Source organism: Rosa rugosa, chromosome 4 (assembly GCF_958449725.1).
Source record: "Rosa rugosa chromosome 4, drRosRugo1.1, whole genome shotgun sequence".
NCBI classification, from domain to species: Eukaryota; Viridiplantae; Streptophyta; class Magnoliopsida; order Rosales; family Rosaceae; genus Rosa; species Rosa rugosa.
In genome coordinates this window covers 48,928,977-48,951,350 of record NC_084823.1, presented here as the reverse complement: position 1 = coordinate 48,951,350, position 22,374 = coordinate 48,928,977, and the positions used below count along the sequence as shown (strand labels likewise).

The 22,374-nt window shown below is 37.6% G+C and overlaps 5 protein-coding genes across 6 annotated transcripts; 2 read left to right on the top strand and 3 right to left on the bottom strand.

The window, feature by feature from the left end:
- Positions 1 to 459: 459 nt before the first annotated feature.
- LOC133706513 (manganese-dependent ADP-ribose/CDP-alcohol diphosphatase) lies at positions 460 to 2,721 on the top strand. Its single transcript, XM_062132057.1, has 2 exons — positions 460 to 618; positions 1,375 to 2,721. The coding sequence occupies exon 2, from the start codon at positions 1,396 to 1,398 to the stop codon at positions 2,392 to 2,394; it is 999 nt and encodes a 332-aa protein (XP_061988041.1). The 5' UTR covers positions 460 to 618; positions 1,375 to 1,395; the 3' UTR covers positions 2,395 to 2,721.
- Positions 2,722 to 4,310: 1,589 nt separating this feature from the next.
- LOC133745539 (uncharacterized) lies at positions 4,311 to 7,822 on the top strand. 2 transcript variants are annotated; one of them, XM_062173623.1, is made up of 3 exons: positions 4,311 to 4,806; positions 5,185 to 6,267; positions 6,569 to 7,822. In XM_062173623.1, exons 2-3 carry the CDS (start codon positions 5,190 to 5,192, stop codon positions 7,606 to 7,608), a joined length of 2,118 nt encoding a protein of 705 aa, XP_062029607.1. In that variant the 5' UTR covers positions 4,311 to 4,806; positions 5,185 to 5,189; the 3' UTR covers positions 7,609 to 7,822. The 2 variants fall into 2 exon arrangements, with proteins under 2 accessions (XP_062029607.1, XP_062029606.1); XM_062173622.1 differs by having other exon boundaries at positions 4,312 to 4,806; positions 6,557 to 7,822.
- Positions 7,823 to 8,822: 1,000 nt separating this feature from the next.
- On the bottom strand, positions 8,823 to 10,182 carry LOC133744947 (uncharacterized). The gene is made up of 4 exons (XM_062172968.1): positions 10,012 to 10,182; positions 9,450 to 9,636; positions 9,118 to 9,345; positions 8,823 to 9,047 (listed from the first exon to the last, which is right to left on the bottom strand). Exons 1-4 carry the CDS (start codon positions 10,137 to 10,139, stop codon positions 8,823 to 8,825), a joined length of 768 nt encoding a protein of 255 aa, XP_062028952.1. The 5' UTR covers positions 10,140 to 10,182.
- A 4,757-nt stretch (positions 10,183 to 14,939) lies between these two features.
- LOC133744946 (uncharacterized) lies at positions 14,940 to 18,086 on the bottom strand. The gene is made up of 8 exons (XM_062172967.1): positions 18,001 to 18,086; positions 17,755 to 17,889; positions 17,182 to 17,558; positions 16,238 to 16,792; positions 15,759 to 15,945; positions 15,444 to 15,671; positions 15,123 to 15,355; positions 14,940 to 15,039 (listed from the first exon to the last, which is right to left on the bottom strand). Exons 2-8 carry the CDS (start codon positions 17,821 to 17,823, stop codon positions 14,940 to 14,942), a joined length of 1,749 nt encoding a protein of 582 aa, XP_062028951.1. The 5' UTR covers positions 17,824 to 17,889; positions 18,001 to 18,086.
- A 2,945-nt stretch (positions 18,087 to 21,031) lies between these two features.
- LOC133745409 (high-affinity nitrate transporter-activating protein 2.1-like) lies at positions 21,032 to 22,002 on the bottom strand. The gene is made up of 2 exons (XM_062173472.1): positions 21,804 to 22,002; positions 21,032 to 21,638 (listed from the first exon to the last, which is right to left on the bottom strand). Exons 1-2 carry the CDS (start codon positions 21,943 to 21,945, stop codon positions 21,154 to 21,156), a joined length of 627 nt encoding a protein of 208 aa, XP_062029456.1. The 5' UTR covers positions 21,946 to 22,002; the 3' UTR covers positions 21,032 to 21,153.
- Between the last annotated feature and the right edge of the window lie 372 nt (positions 22,003 to 22,374).

Sequence of the window (22,374 nt, the reverse complement as noted above, 5' to 3'; positions counted from 1 at the left end):
TTTTTTTTTTTTTTTCAATTGAGTTGTTTTGTTTTCAAACCTTGAATTTACATCCAAATGTAGTTGAGCATAATTTGATTAGTCAGTTACTAACCAAGTGAACACCGTTGTATCTACCCGAACTAAAATTTAGCAATAGAGCGTTGGGCCATGGCGGTTCACCTTGTTATGAACCAAGCCCATGATCAAGTATGAAAGAGCTGCGGTGACTGTCCGGCACAGACCAATGACTAACCACCTACCCAACCACTAGTTGGTTATCCCCTCAGATTCTCAGACCAAATGGTCTTTTGTTAATTAAAAAAAAGAAAAAAGAAAAAAGAAACAATACAGAGGCTTAGACTACGCCACGTCGCATCCGAAACGGCAGTTTTGGCGTGCTGGTCCTCTTCGCCGTGAACGGCCCAACCAACGATTATTGGGCTTGTAAATATAAATACTTTTGTTTGGGACTCTTCCTCAAAAATCAAAACTAATCCGAGAAAATTAGAATTACACGTATATTATGGTGCCCTGAGATTCTCCGACGACGATAATCAAATCTGCTTCCTGGTTTGCTTCTCAAACAATCGGAGAAGAAAGAAAAGCCCACGCAGAATACCGCAACACGCGCACGTGGTACATCTCTCTCTCTTCTATTATCATGTGTCTTTCTTTTTAATATTTTGTTTCTCAAAAGCCCATTGCTTCTCAGTTCCGTTGAATTCTGATGAGGCTGGGCAATGTATATAAAACTCATGATCACTGGAGTACCCAATTGCAATTTACTTGTGTTTCATCTACTTGCTCATAGTTTTATTGAGAATTGAGGGTTGGATTCCTGTGGGTTGTAGTTATTGGGGGAATTAGATTGTTAAGAGTTTGTGTTTTTTATACTATGGTATGCAATTCTGCTCTGAACTATTAGTGAGGGTTTGCTCATATGCTTGATTTTGCAAAGATAATATCTTGGTTTCTTATTATTTATTGGGATGCTGGTAATGATTCTGGATTGTTCTGTTCATATTCGTATTCTGATGTTCTTAGCTGCAACTTTTAAGATTATATTTGTTTCGTAGAGAGGTCGTGATTTGGACTCCAAATCAGTTCAAACTTGAAAAAATGATGGGTGATACTGAATTTTTTCATTTGTTGGCAGGATAGTAGTTTCAGCCTTTAGGTTAATCTAGAATTTTGTTTGCATTGACTTGAAATAAGTTGCAAATTTGAAGCGATGATGGTTGATTCCAAATTTGGTTGTTAGTTGGTAGGATATTGTTTGCCTCAAAACAAAACAAAACAAAAAACGTGTAGTTTAATTTAGAATGTTGATTGCACGTCTGAAGTATCTGTACTATAATGAACTTTAACAATTTTGATCATGCTGTCTCATAGGGTTCTGCTGCAAACTACACAATGGGCTCAACAAATGGCTTAGCCAGTGCACATGGGAAGCAACCTCTATTTTCTTTTGGGGTAATCTCCGATGTCCAGTATGCTGATATTCCTGATGGCCGATCTTTCCTTGGTGTTCCACGATATTATCGCCATAGCATTTTTGTATTGAAAAGAGCAGTTCAAAAATGGAATGATCAGAAGAAGCATAAATTTCTGATCAACTTTGGGGATATTGTTGATGGTTTTTGCCCAAAGGATCAGTCACTCAATGCTGTAACGAATGTTGTGGAGGAATTTGAGAATTTCAATGGCCCCGTCTATCATATGATTGGTAATCACTGCCTCTACAATCTTCCCCGCAAGCAATTACTACCACTATTAAAGATTCCGAGTATCGATGGTCGTGCCTACTATGACTTTTCACCAACCCCAGAATTCAGATTTGTTGTTCTGGATGCCTATGATATCAGTGCCATTGGTTGGCCTCAAGATCATCCAAGTGCAATTGAGGCTTTGAGGTTTCTACAGGAGAAGAATCCAAATACAGACAAGAACAGCCCGGCTGGACTGGAAGGCCTTGAGAGAAGGTTCCTTATGTTCAATGGAGCAGTTGGAAAAGAACAATTGGAATGGTTAGACAGCATTCTTCAGGAAGCAACAGAGTTGAAACAAAAAGTAGTGGTTGGTTGCCATCTGCCTTTAGATCCTGGAGCGTCATCCAAAGAAGCACTTTTGTGGAATTATGACGAAGTCATGGGTGTTATTCACAGATACAATTGCGTGAAGGTTTGCCTTGCTGGGCATGACCACAAAGGTGGTCACTCAATTGATTCCTGTGGAGTACATCACAGAGTTCTTGAAGCTGCCCTTGAGTGCCCACCTGGGACAGATGCCTATGGATATATAGATGTTTATGATGATAAGCTATCTCTTTCTGGTACTGACCGGATGGCAAGCACTGACATGCAATTCAATCCTCAATCAGACTTTCGAGAAAAACAGCATCAAAGGTTGTGATTAATTCTTCCAAATCTGGTGCAGACTGTATGTAATGTTATTTTGACATCTGCGATTATGTACTAAGTTATGCACAAGCCTCAAAAGCCTCCGTCCCCTGCACATATTTGGGATTGTAGAAAAGTTATTCATGTTTCTATAGTCCCATTGGAACGCCCCACAGAGTCTGTTTTCTTGACACCACTGTACACAAGTATTTGTGATTGAACATCTTCGTCCTGATAGTTGTCAAAATAAAATTTTCCCATGAGCCTTGGAATGCAACTTTCTGAGCTGTGTATGCTTTTTTGGTGGTAATACTGATCAGTGGAACAAAAATTTTTACAATTTCTGTATGTTTGGTTGTTTGCTAATTTGAGAAGGTGACTTTAAGCAATCATCAAACTGAAAAAGCAATTGCAGAATATTAACCTTACTTGATGTGGAAGCCTTTGCTAACAATTCTAGTTATTCATTTCCTGTATGTGAACATGTAAGAATGATAAAAATGCTTTGTGATATCGCCAATTAGCCACTTCTATACTTTACTCAGATTCTTAGGAAGTGTGATTGACAAAGATTGTGAACACCACTACTATACTCAGATTATTAGGAAGTATGATCTTGAACACCTTGCTTATTGTGAACATCCAAGCATGAGAAAATGCTTTAAGAGCTGGCCACTTCTGTTCGACCAAGAAAGATGGACACTACTATACCATTCAGACTTTCTGAGATTGTTAACTAGTTAATTAAAATGCAGTAATGAGCCGACCTATACATATTTCAATATATTTAGCTTTCAATAATTTAGACTTTATAACCAAATCAATTGGCAATTGTTGGACTTGGAGATCCCTAAATCTTTATAAACAGATTTGCCTTGTCCCAATTTTTCAATGTAGGATTCATATTCTCAGCCGTCTACGATTTTGGCTCCTGTTGAGCAAAGACCCATCATGGTAAAAGCCTTGTAATGTTGTTATACTAGCCTTCCTGCACGCGCGTGAGCGCGTGCGGAAGTGCGGTGCTCGGGTGTGCAATTAATCTTTGTTTGATTTATTATGATTATTTTATATTGTAACAAATCCTGTATATGAAATTGGATTTTATTGCAAACGGAAGTGAAAAAACAAACTGATCTTTCATTTACAATCCAGCAGGAGTAGAAGCACTGACAGGGGAGATAATCTTGCATATACTTGAAGATATCATTGCAAATTAGTAAGGCAAAAGTCGGCCAATATTACTCTGGTAAAACTTATCAAAGAATTTATCAAATAGATGTTGTTGTAATGATAATCTGGTTATTTTTTGTTACATATGACGATCATCTGATTATCAGATATAATGATAAAAAAAAGTATAATGATACTTTGACCATTATCACTAGAACAAATATTATTTAATAAAATTATATATTAATTTTCATTAATAATAATATTAATAAAATATTGATAATTATCAATAATAATATGATTATTATCATATGATATTATTAAATATCATAATTAATTACTATAAAATTAATAGTTACATATTAATTAAAAATTATCTCCCACATACATAATATGATAATATGTAACTATAGAATATGTAACTATTCATTATGATAATACTATTAACTATAAATATATGCATATATTATAAATAATATATATATTATACATAGATACTATATTGATAATTTATAGTTATATAACTATATTAATCACATTAACTATTAACTATAAATATATTGATAATTTTTCATATTAACTATTATTAAAATAGTAATAATATGTATACATATCATATTTATTTAATCACTATAGAATATGTAACTATTTTACATATTACATATTTTACATAATAATATTAATATGTAGAATATGGTCAATTATGTATATTGATATTATTAAATATCATATGATATAAAGGGAAATGATGGAAAAGGTCACTTTAGATAGTGAAATGATAATAAGGTCACCTAGTTTTCCACTTGATAAGAAGGTCCATTGTAAATTGTTATTAATATTAGTTTAGTCCTTATGAATAATGAGGTCATGTTAAAAAAGGTCAGTTTTTAATTTTTATCATTCCGATTCTGCCCCTAAGGTAACAAACCTTTATAACCTTCCATTTCAAAATCGGGGAGCTCAAATTTTCTCTCTCCTTTGATCAGAAAGCTTCCGATTCGATTTGATCGGAGATCTCTTTCCGAGATTTTTTCTTCGCCGCTCTCTCCGTCGGAAGCTTCCGATTTCTCTTTGTGCCTCTGCGACGATCTGAAAGTGGTTTTGGAGCTTCCTCAGCTCTTTTCTCTTTTTCTGGATCTCTGGCTTCGTCGGTGTTCGTCTTGATCACGTTATTGTGTTCTTCTTCTTCGTTGACTCAGTGCTTAGTTACAGTCTCTCTATTTCTTCCTCTCTCTGGTTTTCTCTGATTTGATCGGTAAGCCATCTCTCTGTGAATTTGTTCGTTTTGGATTTTGCAGTGTATTTTTGTTGTTTGTGTTAAATTGTTGAATTGTTCGTTTTGGATTACTGTTTTCTTCTCCTTCGTCGGACTTAGTGCTATGTTGAATTGTTGATGATGTTTTGTGCTATTGCTGTACTATATTTGTTCTATACTGTGATTTTTTTATCAGTGACATGGCCAGTTACATTTTTAATACTGCTGTTTTGTTCAGGAATTATCATTTATTTTGCGAGTATGAGGTTGTTCTTCTGTTCAGGCATTAACAGTTACTTTGGCAGTGACTTGTTTGTGTTGATTCTGTTGATTTCCTTAGTAGTGACATGGATAGTGATTTGTTTTATTCTTGTGCAGTTGTTATGGATACTAGCTATGTTGTCAAGTTTATTTATTCTGGTGAAGCAGCGACAGTTCCATTGTTGCATAATTGGTCGTTTGTTGACCTATGCAATTCCATACGCTCTCGGTTTCCGGATTTGATTCAAGGCAATTTCATGTTGAGGTACATTATTCCTCCGGATTCTACTTCATGTTTTCTAGAGAGTGAAGTTGATATGAGAATGATTTTTAGGAATTTGGTTCGTTACAATTCTGATTTTGTTGAAGTGTTTGTGACTGATTTGCCTTCTATTAGTGAAAGTGTGGTGAGTAACACAGTGTGTGAGGATTCTAGTACCATGCTTGAGGAGAATGATTATTTGGGGTGTTATAGGGCAGAGGCACCGAAGAGTTATATGACGAAAGGTTGGGAGAGTTATATTCATTCTGAAGGCCAAAAGTTTGAGGGTGGGGTTGTTGAGTTTAGGGATAAGCTGCGTAAGTATGCTATAGAAATTGGCTTTTCATATGAGTTTGTTAGAAATGACAAGGTTCGTGTTATTGCTCAGTGTTCTAAGAAACATTCTCAAGGCTGCAATTGGCTGGTGAAGGCTTATTTATGTAGGGCTAATGGTTTCTTTATGATTAAAAGGTTGGTTAATGTTCACACTTGTCATGGTGTGATTCGTTTGCAGAAGAGTAAGATGATGGGATCCAAGGTTGTCAAGTCTATTGTGCTTGATAAGATTCGTGCCAATCCAAACAAAAAGCCAATTGATATAGCTGATGAGATCAAGAGTGATTATGGTTTGGATGTTGCTTATCGTACAGTTTGGTATGGTACGGAGTTGGCAAAAACAGCCCTACATGGTGATGAAGCTGAGTCTTATGCTCAGCTACTTTGGTTCAGTGAGTCTGTTATGAAGTCAAACCCCGACTCTAGGATAGTGGTTGAGTTTCATCGAGAAACACACAAGTTTCAGCGTATGTTTGTGAGCTATGGTGCATGGATGAAGGGTTTTCAATCTTGTAGACCTATTCTTTTCATTGATGCTACATTCATCACCAACAAGTACAAGGGGCAGATTATTGCTGCATCGGCAAAGGATGCCAATCAAGGTTGAATCTCCTTCATTACTTGTAGTTTTTTATTTTTCTTGTTTTCTATTTGCTGCCATGTCTTGTTTTTTTTTTTTTGTAATGTAAGTGACATGGTTAGTTACATAGCTACTGACATGGTCACTTACATGTTCATTGACAGTTACATGTCCAATGACCTAAATGTTCTGTGATTTGAATGACATGTCTCTGGCCATGTCACTGTCAAGTAATATGCAGTTATGTCAGCGACATGGTCAGTGACATTAACAGTTACATGACAGTGACATCATTTTGTTTTTCTGTTCAGGCTTGTATCCAGTTGCTTATGCTATTGTGGATTCTGAAAATGAGAGTAATTGGAGATTTTTTCTTGAGGTTTTGGCTGAAGAGTTTGCAAAACACCCTATGAGGAGGGTGACATTCATTTCTGATCGTCATGTTGGGCTTGTTAGTGCTTTCCCTAGAGTGTTTCCTAATAATCCACATGGGTTTTGTTTTAGACACCTGATGTCTAACCTTTCTGACAAATTTCCAGCTGGATCTTACCTCAAGGATCGGATTCCTTACTTGTTTATGTGTTGTGCTTATTCTCGCACACCGGAGATGTATGAGTTCAACATGGAAATCTTGAGGAGTGAAGGCGGGGACATAGTTGCTCAATTTCTGGAGAATCTTCCCAAGGAGAACTGGTGTATGGCTTACTTTAATGGTGAAAGATTTGGTGAAATGACAAATAACTTGGCTGAGTCTTTCAATAATTGGGTGTTGCCTTTGAAGAGTCTTCCTATTCTTCATATTAATGATGGCATTAGAGTGAAGTCCATGGCTTCAATTGCTACTCGGAAGCAGGATGCTCATGAATGGTTTTCTGAGTTGTGCCCAGTGATTGAAAAGAAGCTGAAGGACAATTTGGAAGTCGGAAGGCATTGGAGAGTGAGCAGGTCTGATACCTATGTGTATGAAGTTCACTGCCAAAAGTACAATAGCATGGTAAATTTGGAAAGTCGGTTTTGTTCGTGTGGAGAATGGCAGCTGTATGGCTTCCCATGTTCCCATGCACTTGTAGTGATCCAACAACATGGTTCTTCCCCGTATTTGTATGTCAATGAGCTGTACAAGGTGGATAAATATCGAGAAACTTATTCTTTCCCAATTAATCCTCTTCCCTCTATTTCGAAGCAAGTGCATGATTTTGGTAGAGATGCTGTGATCTTGCAGCCGCCTTTGACTAGAAGACCACCGGGAAGGCCTAGAAAGAAGAGGTTCAGAAAAAGGAGCGAGAAAACCAGGGTGATCAAGTGTGGTAGGTGTGGAAAATGTGATGGTCACAACAGAAAGAGTTGTACAGCTCCGATATAGGTTCAATTCTGCCTACATGCCTTTAACAGTGACATGGCAAGTGACATAGCAAGTGACTCCAATACAGTTTGAATATTTGTTTTGATTTTTCATTTTTTTCAATAAATGATAAGAAGTGCTTGTAAGGTGCTTACTCATTGGAATTTTTTTTTTTTGACTATGAGACAGTTTTTCTGCTTTCTTCTTTTATAAATCCTTCAGTATTCTTTGTGTCTACAGGTTTTAATAGTTACATGTATAGTGACATAACCATTTGTAAACTAATTGATTTGTCCATTGACATTAGTTTTTAGTTATCTTGTCGGTGACTTGTTCTATGACTTGTAGTTGGATTACTGCATATAGATTTGGTCATTGGCAGCGGAACGCTGCCGTTGCGGTGCAGCGGCACGCTGCAAATATTAATGAAAATTAAAAAATGAAGTAGCTACAACAACTTTGGTTTATTAATTGGCAGCGGAACGCTGCCGTTGCGGTGCAGCGGCACGCTGCAAACTGAAATAGGAATATCATTTTGGCTGTGACTTCTCTAGTGACTTATAGTTTTAATGTTTTTTGTCCAGTTACATATTCAGCTACATGTTTAGTTACATGTTCAGTTACATGGTCAGTTACATTTATTGTAAGTTACATGGTCAGTTACATGGTCATGTACATTATCAGTGACTTGGTCAGTTACTTGAGTTTTACAGTAACTTGCCTAGTGACTTGGCCACTGACATTCAGTTTTCTTTTTACTTGGCCAGTGACTTAAGCAGTTACATAATGGGCAGTAGTGAATTTAATAATGACACTTTCAATTATATGCGTCCTTCATATTTACATAGTCAGTGACTTGCCCTATGAATTCAGAAGATGCATTAAACTTGAATAAAAAGATCCATACAAGTATATTTGCTGAACTAAACAAACAAATTTCTGAAATTCTGAACTAAACAAACAAATTTCTAAAATTCTTAATTTGCTGAGTTCCAGCTCTGCTTATGTTCTGCAAATTTTTTGAATATTTGAGCTTTGAACTTCATCATCTGAGCTTTGGTGACTTTGTTTGGCAGCTTCTCCTCTTTTGCCATTCCGTCCATGTAATACATTATAAAAGCTCCGCAATCTAATCTGTTGACAATTAAAAATTTCAAGTTAATGATTTTGACCAAACTTAGTAACAGTAAAGTTATCATTTTAAATTTTTGAATATAGACTTACGATCCTTGGTCTTATTGGGGGCAGATTCTGGCATGGTTCAAAGGGATCCTTCCACCATCATAATTTTCCTTTATCCAGCTTATTGTTCTTATTTCGTCATCGCTCAAAATACTTTCAACCATCTTTAATTTTGTGTGAGTGCTTTGACTCTTGTCAAATTTCATTCGGCAGCCTTGCTGCAGCATATCATCTGCTTGATCTTTCACTGCTCTCATCCACAGCTCGACCATTTCAACCTGTAGTTTTTAACAGATTAGTGAGTGATAGTTACATGGTAAGTTACATGGTCAGTAAGAAGTTTCTTACCAATTTTTTTATACTTTTAAAGCACTCCCCTGTTCCTGCTCTTCTTGGTTTCATTGAATCAAAATGCAGCCATTGCGGTATGTCCTTGTCAAAGACCAAGAGCGTGTGGTGAAATTCTTCATTATGGGTAATTGGGAAGAAAAGCATGCTGCATTTTCCCATGTTTTGGAACAGCGGCTCACACAAGTATTGATGGAGGTTTCTCACAGTTAAATGTATTGTCGAATACTATTTAAAAAAAGAAAGAAAGAAATACATAGAACGAGTTATAAATAAACAAAGAATGAGAGATAAGGATTCAATGTTTATGAGAAAGTGCTCGTCATACTTACCCAACACATGCTATGCATAAAAGCAGATCTTCCCAAACTTTGTGAACTTTCGTTTTGCAGTTCATCCTTCAACATTTCCCCATAGCAATCAATCCAGTTGTTTGCTATTGATTGATCGCTTATGAACATTTTGACATCTGCCCTTGTGATTTCGCTTCCAGGCTCTTTTCCCTCCCAGAATAATACGCTGCATAACATAGAACGTTGTTAGTCCTGTGACTTAGCCAGTTACTTTTCACTTGCCAATGATCTGGACAGTGACTTGGCCAGCTACATGGCAATTGCCATGATCTGGACAGTGAGTTGATCAGTGACTTAGCCAGCTACATGGCAATTGCCATGATCTGGACAGTGACTAGGCCAGCTACATGGCAATTGCCATGATCTGGACAGTGACTTGGCCAGCTACATGGCAATTGCCATGATTTGGACAGTGACTTGACCAGTGACTAGGCCAGCTACATGGCAATTGCCATGATCTGGACAGTGACTTGTCCAGTGACTCAGACAGCTACATGGCAAGTTAAGTCACTATCTTGTGAGCTGTAACATGAAACATTACCTTTGTTCTGCCTTGTTCCAGTACTTCTCTAGTTTGCTTTTAGTTGGGCTGTCAAGTAGGTTGTACAGTTGTCGTTTTTGCCAATCTATCACTTCAATTTCGTTTTTTTTCTGTTTGTTCCTCGTCATTCACATTAATCGTCAAATCATGTATCACTTCCTCCTGTGGCTTCTGTTCAGCTGTCTGTCCTTTTTTCTTTTCCTATGCTGTGATTCTGGTCATTTTCGTCCTCTGCCTTTGCTCTTTACCTCGTCCCACCAGAAAATATGATGTGTTTTTTGTACTCTCTCCTTTCTCTTCGTCCTAACCACATAACAATAGAGGCCAATAGATTCTGAGTCCTGCCCTGATATCTCCTCTAAAATTGGCTTGATGAACTCAGCTCTTGTCATCTGTTCTGTAGGAGGAATGTAATTGACTGGTTCGACGTCAAAAACAGGCTGAACCTCTGGTGATATAATGATCTGATACTTGTTTGGCTCTGCTTGCATATCTTCCAAACTGACTTTTCTTGGAGGTGGAGTTTGAAACACGCCCGGAGGTGGAAACACAAACAATGCATTAACCCAAGCAGTATTCGGTGTGCAAGCATCTTCCGTCATTCTCAATTTAACCTCAGGAGAGGTTGGTGAATGAATCTGTGCAGCTGCTTGGGCAAGGCATTGAAGTGGTGACTGATGTCCTTGGTCGGTTGAGTGAGGTGCTGCAGATGCCATCTCAGATGCGCTTGCTGTGGAGCAGGCAGGTTGTGATTGAGTTCCCTGACTACCACCTTGAGATTTTGTGTTTTTGGAGTGCTTGCTGTCAGTTGGCTTGTCCTGAGGGGCCTTTGGTTTTTGCGGAGGGAAACTAGGTGGTGGGGGAGGAGGAGTTGAGTCGTTGTCATCACCTGGACGTGCTATTGGCGACTCAAACTTCTCAGTTAGTGCCATCACTATGCCCTCCAAGTGCTTCACTCTGTTAATTAGTGAGGCTTTCTCAATTTTCAGCACCTCATTTTCCAATAACACATCCTCATTCTCTTCTTTTATTCTGCCAATTTCCTTGTCTTTCTCCTCAACTTCTTTTTTCAAAGCACTTAGCTCTTCTTCCTTTCCCTCCAACTTTCTCTGTAATTCGTTCTTCTCTTCATTGGTCTTCCCTATCTCTGTCTCCATCTTCTCATCCTTAATGTTTCCACTGGTTCTATTTTCAACAATATCTTCTTGCCCATCATTCTTTTTTTCTTTACTTTCTGTGTCTGTATTAGACTCAGAATCTTCTTCCTCTGCATCTTCTTTAACTTTATCAAAGATTTTCTGAAACAAAATTACAAAAGTTGTCAGTGACATAAGCAGTGACAGAAAAAAAACAACAACACAATCATAGACATGCAAAGATACATGCACTGTGACATGAAAATATAACAATAACATGAGCAGTTACATAGTCAATGACTTGGTCAGTGACCTGACCAAGACCAGGTCACTGAGCAAGTGACAAGACCCAGTGACAAGACCATTGACCTAGTTTATCTACATCAAATTAACATACCTTCAACTTTCCCATGGTGTTGAAATCCCCTTTTTTTTCTATCAGGGTCTTTAATTGCCACTTTCTTATTCCGTGTTTTTCGGTTTCTCTTCCAGAGATTGGCGGCACTACTCCCGTCTTGTGGCAAAACCAATACTGTTTGGAAAATAAAAAATAAAAATAGAAAACTAGTTAGTTATTTTTCAAACAGCTGCTTACCCATATGAATATCACAAACATAACCAATGACATATGCAAATACAACAGTGACATTGTCAGTGACAAAAACTTGACAGTAACATTAACAGTGACCTAGCCAGTTACCTGTCCAGTGACCTTAACAGTGACATGACACTGATCTAGTTTTTGTAGTTACAACAGCATACGACAGCAAAATCATGCATAAACAAATTTTTAACAAGTTACGGGAATTTACCATCACCAATATCACGCAACCTGCCATGTTTTGGGATTCTTTTGCCTTTCGTTTAATTGATTTTTTAAGGAAGTCGCCAACTTCCTTTGCCCAGCTATATTTTCCCAGACTTTCCACCTCTTCACATACTCTTATATAGTCCCAAGATATTGTTCCTCCAGAGTTTGGGAACAGGAGTTTGATGAAAAGGTTCAAGAGTACTAATACGGCAACATTTCTGTCCCGTTTCGTTTTTTCATCCCCTGTTTCTGGAGTTTCTGCCAATGCCTTCTTCAAAGCTTCCTCTGCAGCCGCCTTGTTGATCCTCTGCTTTTTGTCAAAGTATTTAGTCACGAACTCAGATTTGTATGCCCCTTCTTTGGTCTTTGGTACTGATAACCCGGATGCCGGCACTCCTAAAATCATAGATATATCACTTGTTGACATTCTGAATTTCCTGTTCCCAAACACAAAAAGGTCTGTGTCACTGTTGTATGCTTGTAGCAGAAGTGTGATTAAATCATCTGATTTCTTTGCATCCTTTTCTTTAATTGAACCTCCATGGAATGCATCTATCAGCGTTGTAAAGGGTGTTTTCTGCAGCAGCTCTAAAGTACCTTCAGTCAGGTTATTTTTGTTTTCTGCAATTGTTTTCAGAAAAGCAAGCATTGTGCAGCGATACTGCACATAACCCTCTTTTACATATCTTTTCCTTTTCCCTGGGACTTTTTCCTCTTCATCATCCTTTGTATCTTCTTCCTCGTCAGTTTCTTCCTTCTTCTTTGTACTCTCTTTTTTGGTGTTCCTTTTATCCATTTTCTTCTTCTTCTTTGCACGAACTTCTTCTTCATCTTCATTTTCTTCCCTTTTTCTTCTTTTCTCCTTTTTAATCTTATTCTTCTTCTTACTGCGGACTTGTTCTTCATTAGATTGTTCTTCATCTTCAGTTCCTTCCGGTTTTCTTCTTTTCTGCTTTCCAGTTTTCTTCTTTTTATCCTTCTTCGTCTTGTTACGCCGGACTTGTTCTTCATCAGATTCTTCTTCATCTCCAGTTGTTCCTTCCTCATCTTCACTTGATTCTTCTTCATCTTCAGTTTTCTGCTTTCGCTTTTTTCTCTCTTTCAGTTTCTTCCATTTTATCACTTTCAACTTTTCTGCAATTGTTTCTTCTGGACTTTGTCCTTCAGATTGTTCTTCTCCAGATTCCTTACTTTGTTTTCTTTTTAGTTGGTCCATTCCTCGAACTTTTTTAAAAAAATCCTGTAAACAGTTAAGAAAATTAGAATTCAATAGTTATTTTTGACAGTTACTTAACCAGTGACATATTTATGCACATGTTTATGATAGTGACATGACCAGTTACATGACCATAGCCAGTGACCAGTGCAACGACATGGGCAGTGACAAAGACATTGAACAATGACAAAATGCTGAAATTTTCTCGCATCATCCCACATGTAATTCAAACAAAACTAACATGGAAATTCATTTTGTCATCAAATTCCACATGTAATTCGAACAGAAATCATCATTTTCTCTCATTAGATTCCGCATGTAATTTAAACAAGTCTCACCATTTTCTCATCAGATTCCACATGTAATTCAAACAAATGTCGCATGCAGATTCATTTTCTGATGAGACTCCACATGTAATTGAAATATGTCTTTTCTAATTCAAACAAAACGCAAGCTATTCAAATCGAAATTATATGAAAGAAGGAGGAGGAAGTTACCGGTAAATTTTCGGTAAATTTGTAGAACCCTAGAATTTGGGGCTTAGTCGGTGAATCACTCTTGCTTACCCACCGTTTACGGTGGAGGAAAGCAGTCGTTGTCCGCTGTTTTAGTCGGAGAGAAAATCTTTGACCAGTTTCTGTGAGTTTAGGGCAAAAATCGTATACAGTTTCTCTGAGTTTTGAAATTGTGAAAATGAACCAAGAGAAATAGTCGCGCTCGGGTTAGATAACTGCCACTGGCAGTTTACTTGTAGTTGAATGGTTAGATAGGTAATTTCAAACATAGAAAGTGACATAAGCAGTGACTTTAATTTTTACAGGTACTTGTACTTGTTCTATTATTGGCTCATGACATTAGTTTTTAAAGTTACTTGGCCAGTGACTTGGCCAGTTACTTTATAGGGTACATAAGGACATGAATTTTTTTTACAGTTACTTGCTTTATGTATTGGTTCATGACATTAGCTTTTACAGATTTTTAATTGAAACTTAAACTTTGTTTGTTGTTGTGCAGCGGAACGCTGCAGTTGCGGTGCAGCGGCACGCTGCATTTAAAAATAAAAAGATCAGTTTGGTAATGTCTTGTCTTTTGCTAGTGAGTGACTTTGTCAGTTACTTTGCCAGTGACTTGGCCAGTTACTTTATAGGGTGCATAAGGACATGAATTTTTTTACAGTTACTTGGCCAGTGACTTGGCCAGTTACTTTATAGGGTACATAAGGACATGAATTTTTTTACAGTTACTTGCTTTATGTATTGGCTCATGACATTACCTTTTACAATTATTTTTGCCAAATCATGGCTGATTACTTGTTCAGTGTCTTGCTATAAGATCTGTAGACTTATTGATTGACTCGTTTAGTGTCTAGGCTAGTTACTTGGGCAGTTACGTTTTCAGTGACTTTGCCAGTTACTTGAGACGTACAGTGACTTGACCAGTGACTTGGTCTATGACATACAGGTTGCCATTTCCAGTGACATTCAGTGTCTCTGTAACTTAGCCAGTTACTTACTTTAAAAGGTACCTAAGTACATGAATTCGTTTCAGAAGATCATATCAAACAAACTTTTATATACTGAAGCAATATCTGCAAGAAAATATTAAAAAATTGAAATTCCGATTGAACAAATGAATGGATATATATGATGAATCAATTCGAAAAAACTATATAACCTATCCTATTCCCTAAACAAATTTCTACGATTCTTCATGTGTTGAGTTCCAGCTGTGCCTACTTTCTGCAAATGACTTTACAACATGAGCTCTAAACTTCCAAAATATCATCCTTTGTGAGCTTCTTTGGAATTTTCCCTTTTTTCGAAATTTTCTCCATTGTGTACATTACAAAAAGTCCGCAATCCAATCTGTTCATCATATAAAAATTGAAGTAAATGAATTTGAACTTTATAATGATTATATTGACATTTTTAAAGAGCTGTGTACTTACGAATCTTCTCCTTGCTGAGGGTTGTCTTTGAGTTCTGTCACTGCCATTTTTGTTTTATAGTTATTCTTGATCCACTTTATGCTTTCTCTCTCGGTTTCAGTCAATGGAACTTCCATCATTTTCAGTTCTTCTTCTGAACTGTTCTTTTCATCAAATTTCATTCTGCATCCCTGTTCCAGCATGTCATCGGCTTGTTCTTTTACTGCTGTCATCCAAAGTTCTACCATGTCAACCTGCATTTCCAACATCGCAACATAATCAATAATATGCTTTCTGCTTAAATTAAATATATGAAATTAGTATGACGAAAGTGTTCCATACCATTTTTTGTACATTTTTAAAGGATTTTCCAGTTGATGATTTTTTCGGTCTTTTTGAATCACAGTGGGACCAGTTCTTTAATTCCTTGTCAAAAATGAGCAGTGTATGATGAAATCCTGATTCATGTGAGATTGGGAACAATATATAGTTGGATCTTGCCAGATTCTGGAACAGTGGTTCGCATAGGTACAGATGTACATAATACACCGTCAAATTTTCTGCAGAATTCTGTTTGTAAGAAAAAAAGAAGACAAGTTATTATCAATTAAGAATCATTTGCTTTGATTGTAGATTGATAATCGTTCCACTACTTACCCAGCACAAGGGATTCATAAAAGTTGGGACATCCAAGCCTTGTGATTCTTTCTCCAACAGCTGATCAGTCAAGAGAATTCCATAACATTCGATGCAATTGCTTGCTATCGGTTCGTCCATGATCATATCTTTTAAATCCTGTCTTGAAACTTGTGCTCCATACTGTCTTCCATCCCAGAAGTATACTCTGCAAAGAATGAATAGTGTAAGTAACATAGATAGTGATGTCGTTTATTTAACAATCACATGGCCAATGACTTGGCCTGGCCAGTTACTTCCACAGTTACATGGACAGTGACTTGGCCAGCGACTTTACTTGGCCAGTTACTTTGTCAGTTACATGGACAGTGACTTGGCCAGTGACAATAAGTTTAAAATAGAATTTTCGTCTTGGCCAGTTACTTTGATAGTTACATAAACAGTTACTTGGCCAGTGACAATAAGTTTAAAATAGAATTTTGACTTAATTAAAGTATTACCCTGATGGTGCATTTTGCCAGTATTTCTGGACTCTCCTCTTGGTGTCCTGGTCCATAAATTTGTATACTTTGCTCTCCTCCCAGTCTACGACCTCAGGAGGTAGCTGCTTCTCTTCTTGCTCTTTATTGATTTGTGCATTTTCTGCAGCGTCCATCTGTCTTATTGCTTCCCGAACATCCTCTGGTACATCGTCCAACTTCTGTTGTGCTACCATCTGTTCTAGCCTTTTACGTTCAGCATCTGGCAGTGAGGCCTTCATCTCCTTTTCTTTTTCTTCTTTTTCTTTCTTTTCAGCCTCTTTCAATCTCTCTTCAATCTCCTTTGCTTTCTTCTTTCGTTTTGCTTTCACATCCCCCCACCAGTAAATGTTGTCCTTTTTCTGTATTCTTCTCCTATTCTTTAATCTCACAACGTAAGAGTAGAGACCCATTGATGATACAGTTTCACCAGAATGTTGCTCTGTAAGGCGCATTGTTAACTCTCCTTTTTTGTTCTCCTCTGGTGTCTTCTCCTCTTTCTCTGGGCTCAACGTACAAAGTGGAAGGCCACGGCAGCTACAGGACTTTTTACTATCTGAAACATGTCAGGTTGTTTTTCCATTTCTTTGACTGTGAGCATGCAGACTGTGGGGCTCTGGAACAGTGAGTCCTTTTGCGATGGAGTTGTCGATTGAGTTTCTTCTTGCACTGTGCAGTGAGGTGGAGATTGAGCTGCTGCTGCTGCTACACATTCTTCGACTGTGCAGATGCCATGGGACTGAGCTTCCTCAAGAGTCGATTGATCTTTATTTTCTGCGTTTTCAGCAGCCTTAGATGCAGCTCCATTTGATTCATTTTTTTCTTCTGCAGAGGTAGGTGGTGGGGAGCTGTGCTGCTGAGCTGCTGTTGAGGTGTGAGTCTTTTGGCTCAACATTTGCTCCAATTCCTTCAATTTTATCTCTAACTCCTTCACCGATGATGCAAGGCAGAAATTGTCGGTCACAAGTGTAGCATTTCGTTCCTCCAGATTCATCATTTCCTCCGTGATTTTCCTGAGTTCCTGTTCCTTTTCGTTCAGTTTTGTCTTCAAATTATCTTTCTCCACAGTGATATATCTTATCTCCTCCTCCTTTTTCTGAAGCTCTTTCTCCCACTTGTTTTTTTCTGAAGTTGTTTCCTGTTCAGCCACCTCAACTTGTAGGTTATCTTCTTTGTTTTCACAATTCTGATCATCAGTTCCTTTTTCCTCTCTTTCCGGAACTGTCTTTGCTTCATCTGATCTATTCTCCTCTTCCTCGGATTCTGATTCCTCTCTATCCTCCTTCAGGTTTTCAAAGATTTTCTGAAAGAAACATATTCAATATGTCAGTGACATGCTATGTGACATGAGCAATGACATGTTTACAACAGTTATGAAGGCCAGTGACATGAAGTGTGAATTGGCCATTGACATGCAGTGTGATAGTGACTTAATCGGTGACTTTTAACCAAGATAGTTACTTGGCCAGTGACAACTACTTTGACAGAGAAGAAAATACCTCTAGTTTTTTCAAGCTGTTAAAACTTGTCCAATTCTGTATCAGCTTCTGGATGTCCCATTTTCTCATCCCATGATCTTCGTTCTCCCTTCCAGATATTGGGTTGATTTTTCCAGTCTTTTGACAGAACCAGTACTGCTTGCACAAAAAACAAAAAAAAATTAGTCATAGTGACTTGACGAATGACATGCAGTTTGTCTTGATTAGTGACTTGACCAGTTACATCTCAGTCTGACAGTAACTTACCAGTATTATCAGAACGCAGCCCCCCGTATTACCATATGGGCTGCTTGACTCCTTTTTCTTTTTCAAAGTCTTTATAGACTTTTTTAAGAAGCTTCCAACTTCTCTTGCCCAGTCATAAGATCCGATCTTATCCAAATTTTTGCAGGCTTTGACGTAGTCCCATGAAATTGTTCCTCCTGCGTTTGGGAACAGAAACTTGATGGACAAGTCCAGCAAGATTAATCTTGCCACATTTTTTTCCTTCTTCTCAATCCCATCCTCTGTTGTTGGATTGTCTTTCAGCGCATCTTGCAGAGCTTTCTCCACGGCTTTCTTGTTAATTCTCGCTGTGTTTGAAAAAAACTGCTGGACAAAGTCGGACTGATATGCACCCTCAGAAGTCTTTGGGACCAAGTCACCTTTTTCTGGCATTCCTAGGATCTTTGAAATATCTCTTGTCGAGATCCTGAATTTCTTCTTTCCAAAGAAGAAGAGGTCAGTTTCATGGTCGTAGGCCTGCAGGAGGAGTGTAATGAAATCATCAGATTTCTTGGCTGACTTCTCCTCTATGTAGCCACCATGGAATGCATCGACAATATTTCCAAATGGTGACTGCCTGAGCAAATCTAATGTTCTTGCACTGAGATTCTTCTTGTTATCTTTAATTGTGTTCAAGAAACTTATTAATGTGCACCTGTACTGCACATGTCCTGGTTTCACATTTCTCTTCCTCTTTGGTGCTGCTTCAGTTTTTTGAAATAGCACCAAAGAGGAACCCTTGTTTGGTGATTGTTCTACTTTTTCTTCTTCTTCTGTTTCTTCCTCTTTTTTTTTTTTTGATTTTAAGCTCTTCTTGAGAATCTGCTTCAGTGATGGTTCTTCTTCTTCTTCTTTTTCTATTTCTTCCTGTCTCCTTTTTTTTGATTTCTTCAAGCTCTTCTTTGAATTCTTCTTTCTGTGTATCGTTCGATCGTGTTCTTCATCTTCTGATTCCACCTCTTGGTAGTCTTCGTCATCATCGCTTGGTTCCCTTTCTTTTCTTTTTGTTCTTGCCATTTCTGATGTTTAAATTCTGTTGAAAAAATAAGAAGGTTAGCATTGAGTTTGCAGTTACATAATCAGTTACGTAGTCAGTTACTTGGCCAGATACATATATTGTAAGTTACATGATCAGTTACATGGTCAGTTACAGCTCATTTCAATGACAACGTCAGTTACATGATCAGTTACTTGGCCAGTTACATATGTTGTAAGTTACAACGTCAGTTACATGACCAGTTACATGATAAGTTGCATGCATTGTAAGTTACATGGCCAGTTACATGGCCAGTTACATGATCAGTTACATGATCATTGACAGGAGTTTAACACACGTTGCCAATGAGTTGGCCTTTTCCAGTGACTTATCTGGCCTTTGACTTGTCTAGCGACCTGGCCAGTGACCTCACTGGCCAGTTTCATTATCTGAGCCTATAAAATATGTATTTGCACTAGCAGAATTTCCATTCAAGTAAAGCCTAAAGCCTAAACAGCATGACACACAGTCATTATCTCCATATAAATTGTTATGTTACTGTCCATGTCTCTGTATCAAATCACACCAAAATGGAAACAGAGCCCCTCCAAAATCAAATGATACCCAGTCAGTAGCCTATGTCACTGGCTATGTTACAGCATCAAACTAAAATTTGAAGACAGTCATTGATCATCTCCACTCAAAAAAGCTTTAAATCTTCACTCAAACCAAAACTTGGAATCGAATTGTTTTGTTTCAGAATCAAATGCAGAAATAATTATATCATATTCGACTTATAATTCCAAAACTAAATACTATATCAATGACTCGAAATTAAGTAAGAGAAGTTTCTGAGAATCAAGGCTGAAAGATTACCCGGTCGAGGTAGACGATTCGAGTTCTGCAATTCTTCAAATCCCTAAAATTTGGGGCTTTTTCTGTGAAGTACTTTTCAGAGTCGGCGTTGCTTCACCGTTGAGCAAAACAGTCGTCGGAGAAGGTATGTGTCTAAGAATGTGGCCGCCGGAGATTAATATTTCTCTATTTCGGAGTAGGTTTGAGCGGTTTTTTGAGGTTTGAATTTCCGAAGTAATGTGGAGAAGACGAAACAATAGTGCCGTTTTAGTCTACCTCTTACAAACCGCCAGAGAAAACTGACGGTGGCAGTTTTGTAATTAAATTGAAGTACAGTGGTAGAACGTGAATAGGTGACCTTAATTATCATAGGGACATTTGTGCTGTTTGAATTATAATAAGGCACTTCAAAATGACCTTTTTTATCATTATCCCATGATATAATATGTGATAATATTTTGAAATCCCTCATAATATGTGATAATATTTTATATTTTGATCCATTAAAATATTGATAATTATCAATAATAATATGATTAAAATTATCAAATATAATTATCATATTATGTTTTATTGCCGCAGAGCATATGTAACAAAATCATCAGATCATCTGGTTATTTGATCTTCTACGACGCGATAATGTTGTATTTGGTCGCGATAATTTTGTTGTAATGTTGTTGTAAGAATAACCTCTGAGCATGTTGTTGTTTTTTATAATCTGGATGTTGTTGGATTCTGGTTGCTTCTCTTCTTTCTTCTGAACTTTTTCTTCTCTCTCTCACTCTCTGTCTTGCTGAACTAACTTTTTTTTTTATGTCGGCAGAATCCAAATCAAAGCATCATCATCTCCGTCTCCCATCATATCACCATCCGCAGAAGAAGCCAGATCGATGTCGTCTCCTTCCTTTCTATTTGCCACCTGTCTCCTTTTTGTTTCTCTGTAAATCATGAGCAAAAACAGGGGCAAAATCGGAAGTTCGAAAGTTTCCCCAAGATGAACAGTAAACGGCTGCTTGCTCGCTTTATTAGTAGAGATAGAGATTTGCACATTCTATACAGACATAGAAAATACATGATGAATGTATGCTAGCCTAACAAAAATTTTGGAACCACAAAATCGGCCAAGCACATGGCGAGCTGGTAATAATCATTACATATGCACAATTTTCACAGGCATCTTAGTGTTGCAATATTTATATCAATATCTGATAGAAAGAAAATATCCATATCAAACACACAGGCAATATCTGATAGAAAAAAAATCAGGCAGAGCTGACTTTTCCTTTATTCTGATGTCTTATCTTCTAAGCAACAAAGAAGAGCAAAACGAAGACACTGAACCAAATCGACACCATCTTAGGCCTCTTGTGGCTTCCGCTAACCACAAATATATTAACAGTGTAGTTCTCGTTCCCGTTCGGTTCGCTGCTTTGACCATAAGCCACCAGAACACCAGCAGAGTCGTTCACGTAGGCGCGTACGAAGTACGAGGCGTGAGGCACGTGGCGATCCAAAGTCGACTCGTAGTACCGCCACTTGACAGAGGCGTTGTAAGGTCCAGTATAGAACTCTATCTGGCATGTCTTGTCCTTGTCGAGGTCGTCCTCCGTCTTCCTCTCCGGCTTGCCCACTTGACTTACCGGCGCGTAGCAAAGCTTGATGTTGACCGTCTTATAGGCCGCTTCGGTACCAACTGGGAAACTATTGTTCAGAGACCATACGACGCCGAGTTTATCTTCTCCGGCTATTATGTTTCCAACAAAATTTAACAACACTCCGGGTGTATTAACTAGAAAAACAGAGAAAAAAATAATTATAATAATAATAAAACTGTAAATTTCATGGATCATATTGAAAATTTAAAGAAACGTACGTGATTGAAAGATTAGGATTTATTTTGGACAACAAAGCGCTGGAAATTTTTTTTATGGAAATTAATTAGTTACGTACGTACCCTGGTCTGGTTTGTGAGGCGAAGCAGAGACATCAAGAGTGTTGGGCAGAGAAGATAATAGAATGCCTCCATAAGCGGTTTCTGTTAAGCATGAAAGAAGAACGAGAAGAGAGGCCAAGAGCATCAGACCATGTAATGCCATCTGATAGTTTATGGAAGTTTCTGATTAATCCTTTTCAGTTGCATACTCATATTTATGTCACCCCGATGCAAAGTGCTTCTATTAATACAAACTAGCATGGGCCTACATGTTTCTTCAAGAGTGTGTGGGGATGTGGGGAGTTTCCTCATGTTTGCACTACTTTTATTTTGATTTTGTTTTTAATTTTATTTTATAAATTGACTTTATTATCCCTATTCATTATTTTTAAATCAACAATTTTTAATATATAAAGGGTAAATTAGTAAAAAAATTCAGTTATGGAGAGCAAGCTCTATTCTCTTAATAATAGTATATATAATGGACGTAGGAATGAACCAAAATTAGACATTCTCAATGAGCGTGATCAAAAATAAAAAATAAAAAAATACTCTATTAGGGTCAAATATCTTTATTTATGATTTTCAATCC

Excerpts from the sequence above, each read along its gene's own strand:
- LOC133744946 (XM_062172967.1), bottom strand. The coding sequence starts at position 17,823 with ATGAGAAAATGGGACATCCAGAAGCTGATACAGAATTGGACAAGTTTT. Across the intron at positions 15,946-16,237 it reads TGGCAAAATGCACCATCAGG|AGTATACTTCTGGGATGGAA; the intron begins GTAATACTTTAA and ends CATTCTTTGCAG. Across the intron at positions 15,356-15,443 it reads TTAAAAATGTACAAAAAATG|GTTGACATGGTAGAACTTTG; the intron begins GTATGGAACACT and ends TTGGAAATGCAG.
- LOC133745539 (XM_062173622.1), top strand. The coding sequence starts at position 5,190 with ATGGATACTAGCTATGTTGTCAAGTTTATTTATTCTGGTGAAGCAGCG. Across the intron at positions 6,268-6,556 it reads GGCAAAGGATGCCAATCAAG|GCTTGTATCCAGTTGCTTAT; the intron begins GTTGAATCTCCT and ends TTTTCTGTTCAG.
- LOC133706513 (XM_062132057.1), top strand. The coding sequence starts at position 1,396 with ATGGGCTCAACAAATGGCTTAGCCAGTGCACATGGGAAGCAACCTCTA.
- LOC133744947 (XM_062172968.1), bottom strand. The coding sequence starts at position 10,139 with ATGACGAGGAACAAACAGAAAAAAAACGAAATTGAAGTGATAGATTGG. Across the intron at positions 9,637-10,011 it reads TGGAACAAGGCAGAACAAAG|CGTATTATTCTGGGAGGGAA; the intron begins GTAATGTTTCAT and ends TATGTTATGCAG. Across the intron at positions 9,346-9,449 it reads TTATGCATAGCATGTGTTGG|TATTCGACAATACATTTAAC; the intron begins GTAAGTATGACG and ends TTTTTTAAATAG.
- LOC133745409 (XM_062173472.1), bottom strand. The coding sequence starts at position 21,945 with ATGGCATTACATGGTCTGATGCTCTTGGCCTCTCTTCTCGTTCTTCTT. Across the intron at positions 21,639-21,803 it reads GCCTCACAAACCAGACCAGG|TTAATACACCCGGAGTGTTG; the intron begins GTACGTACGTAA and ends CTGTTTTTCTAG.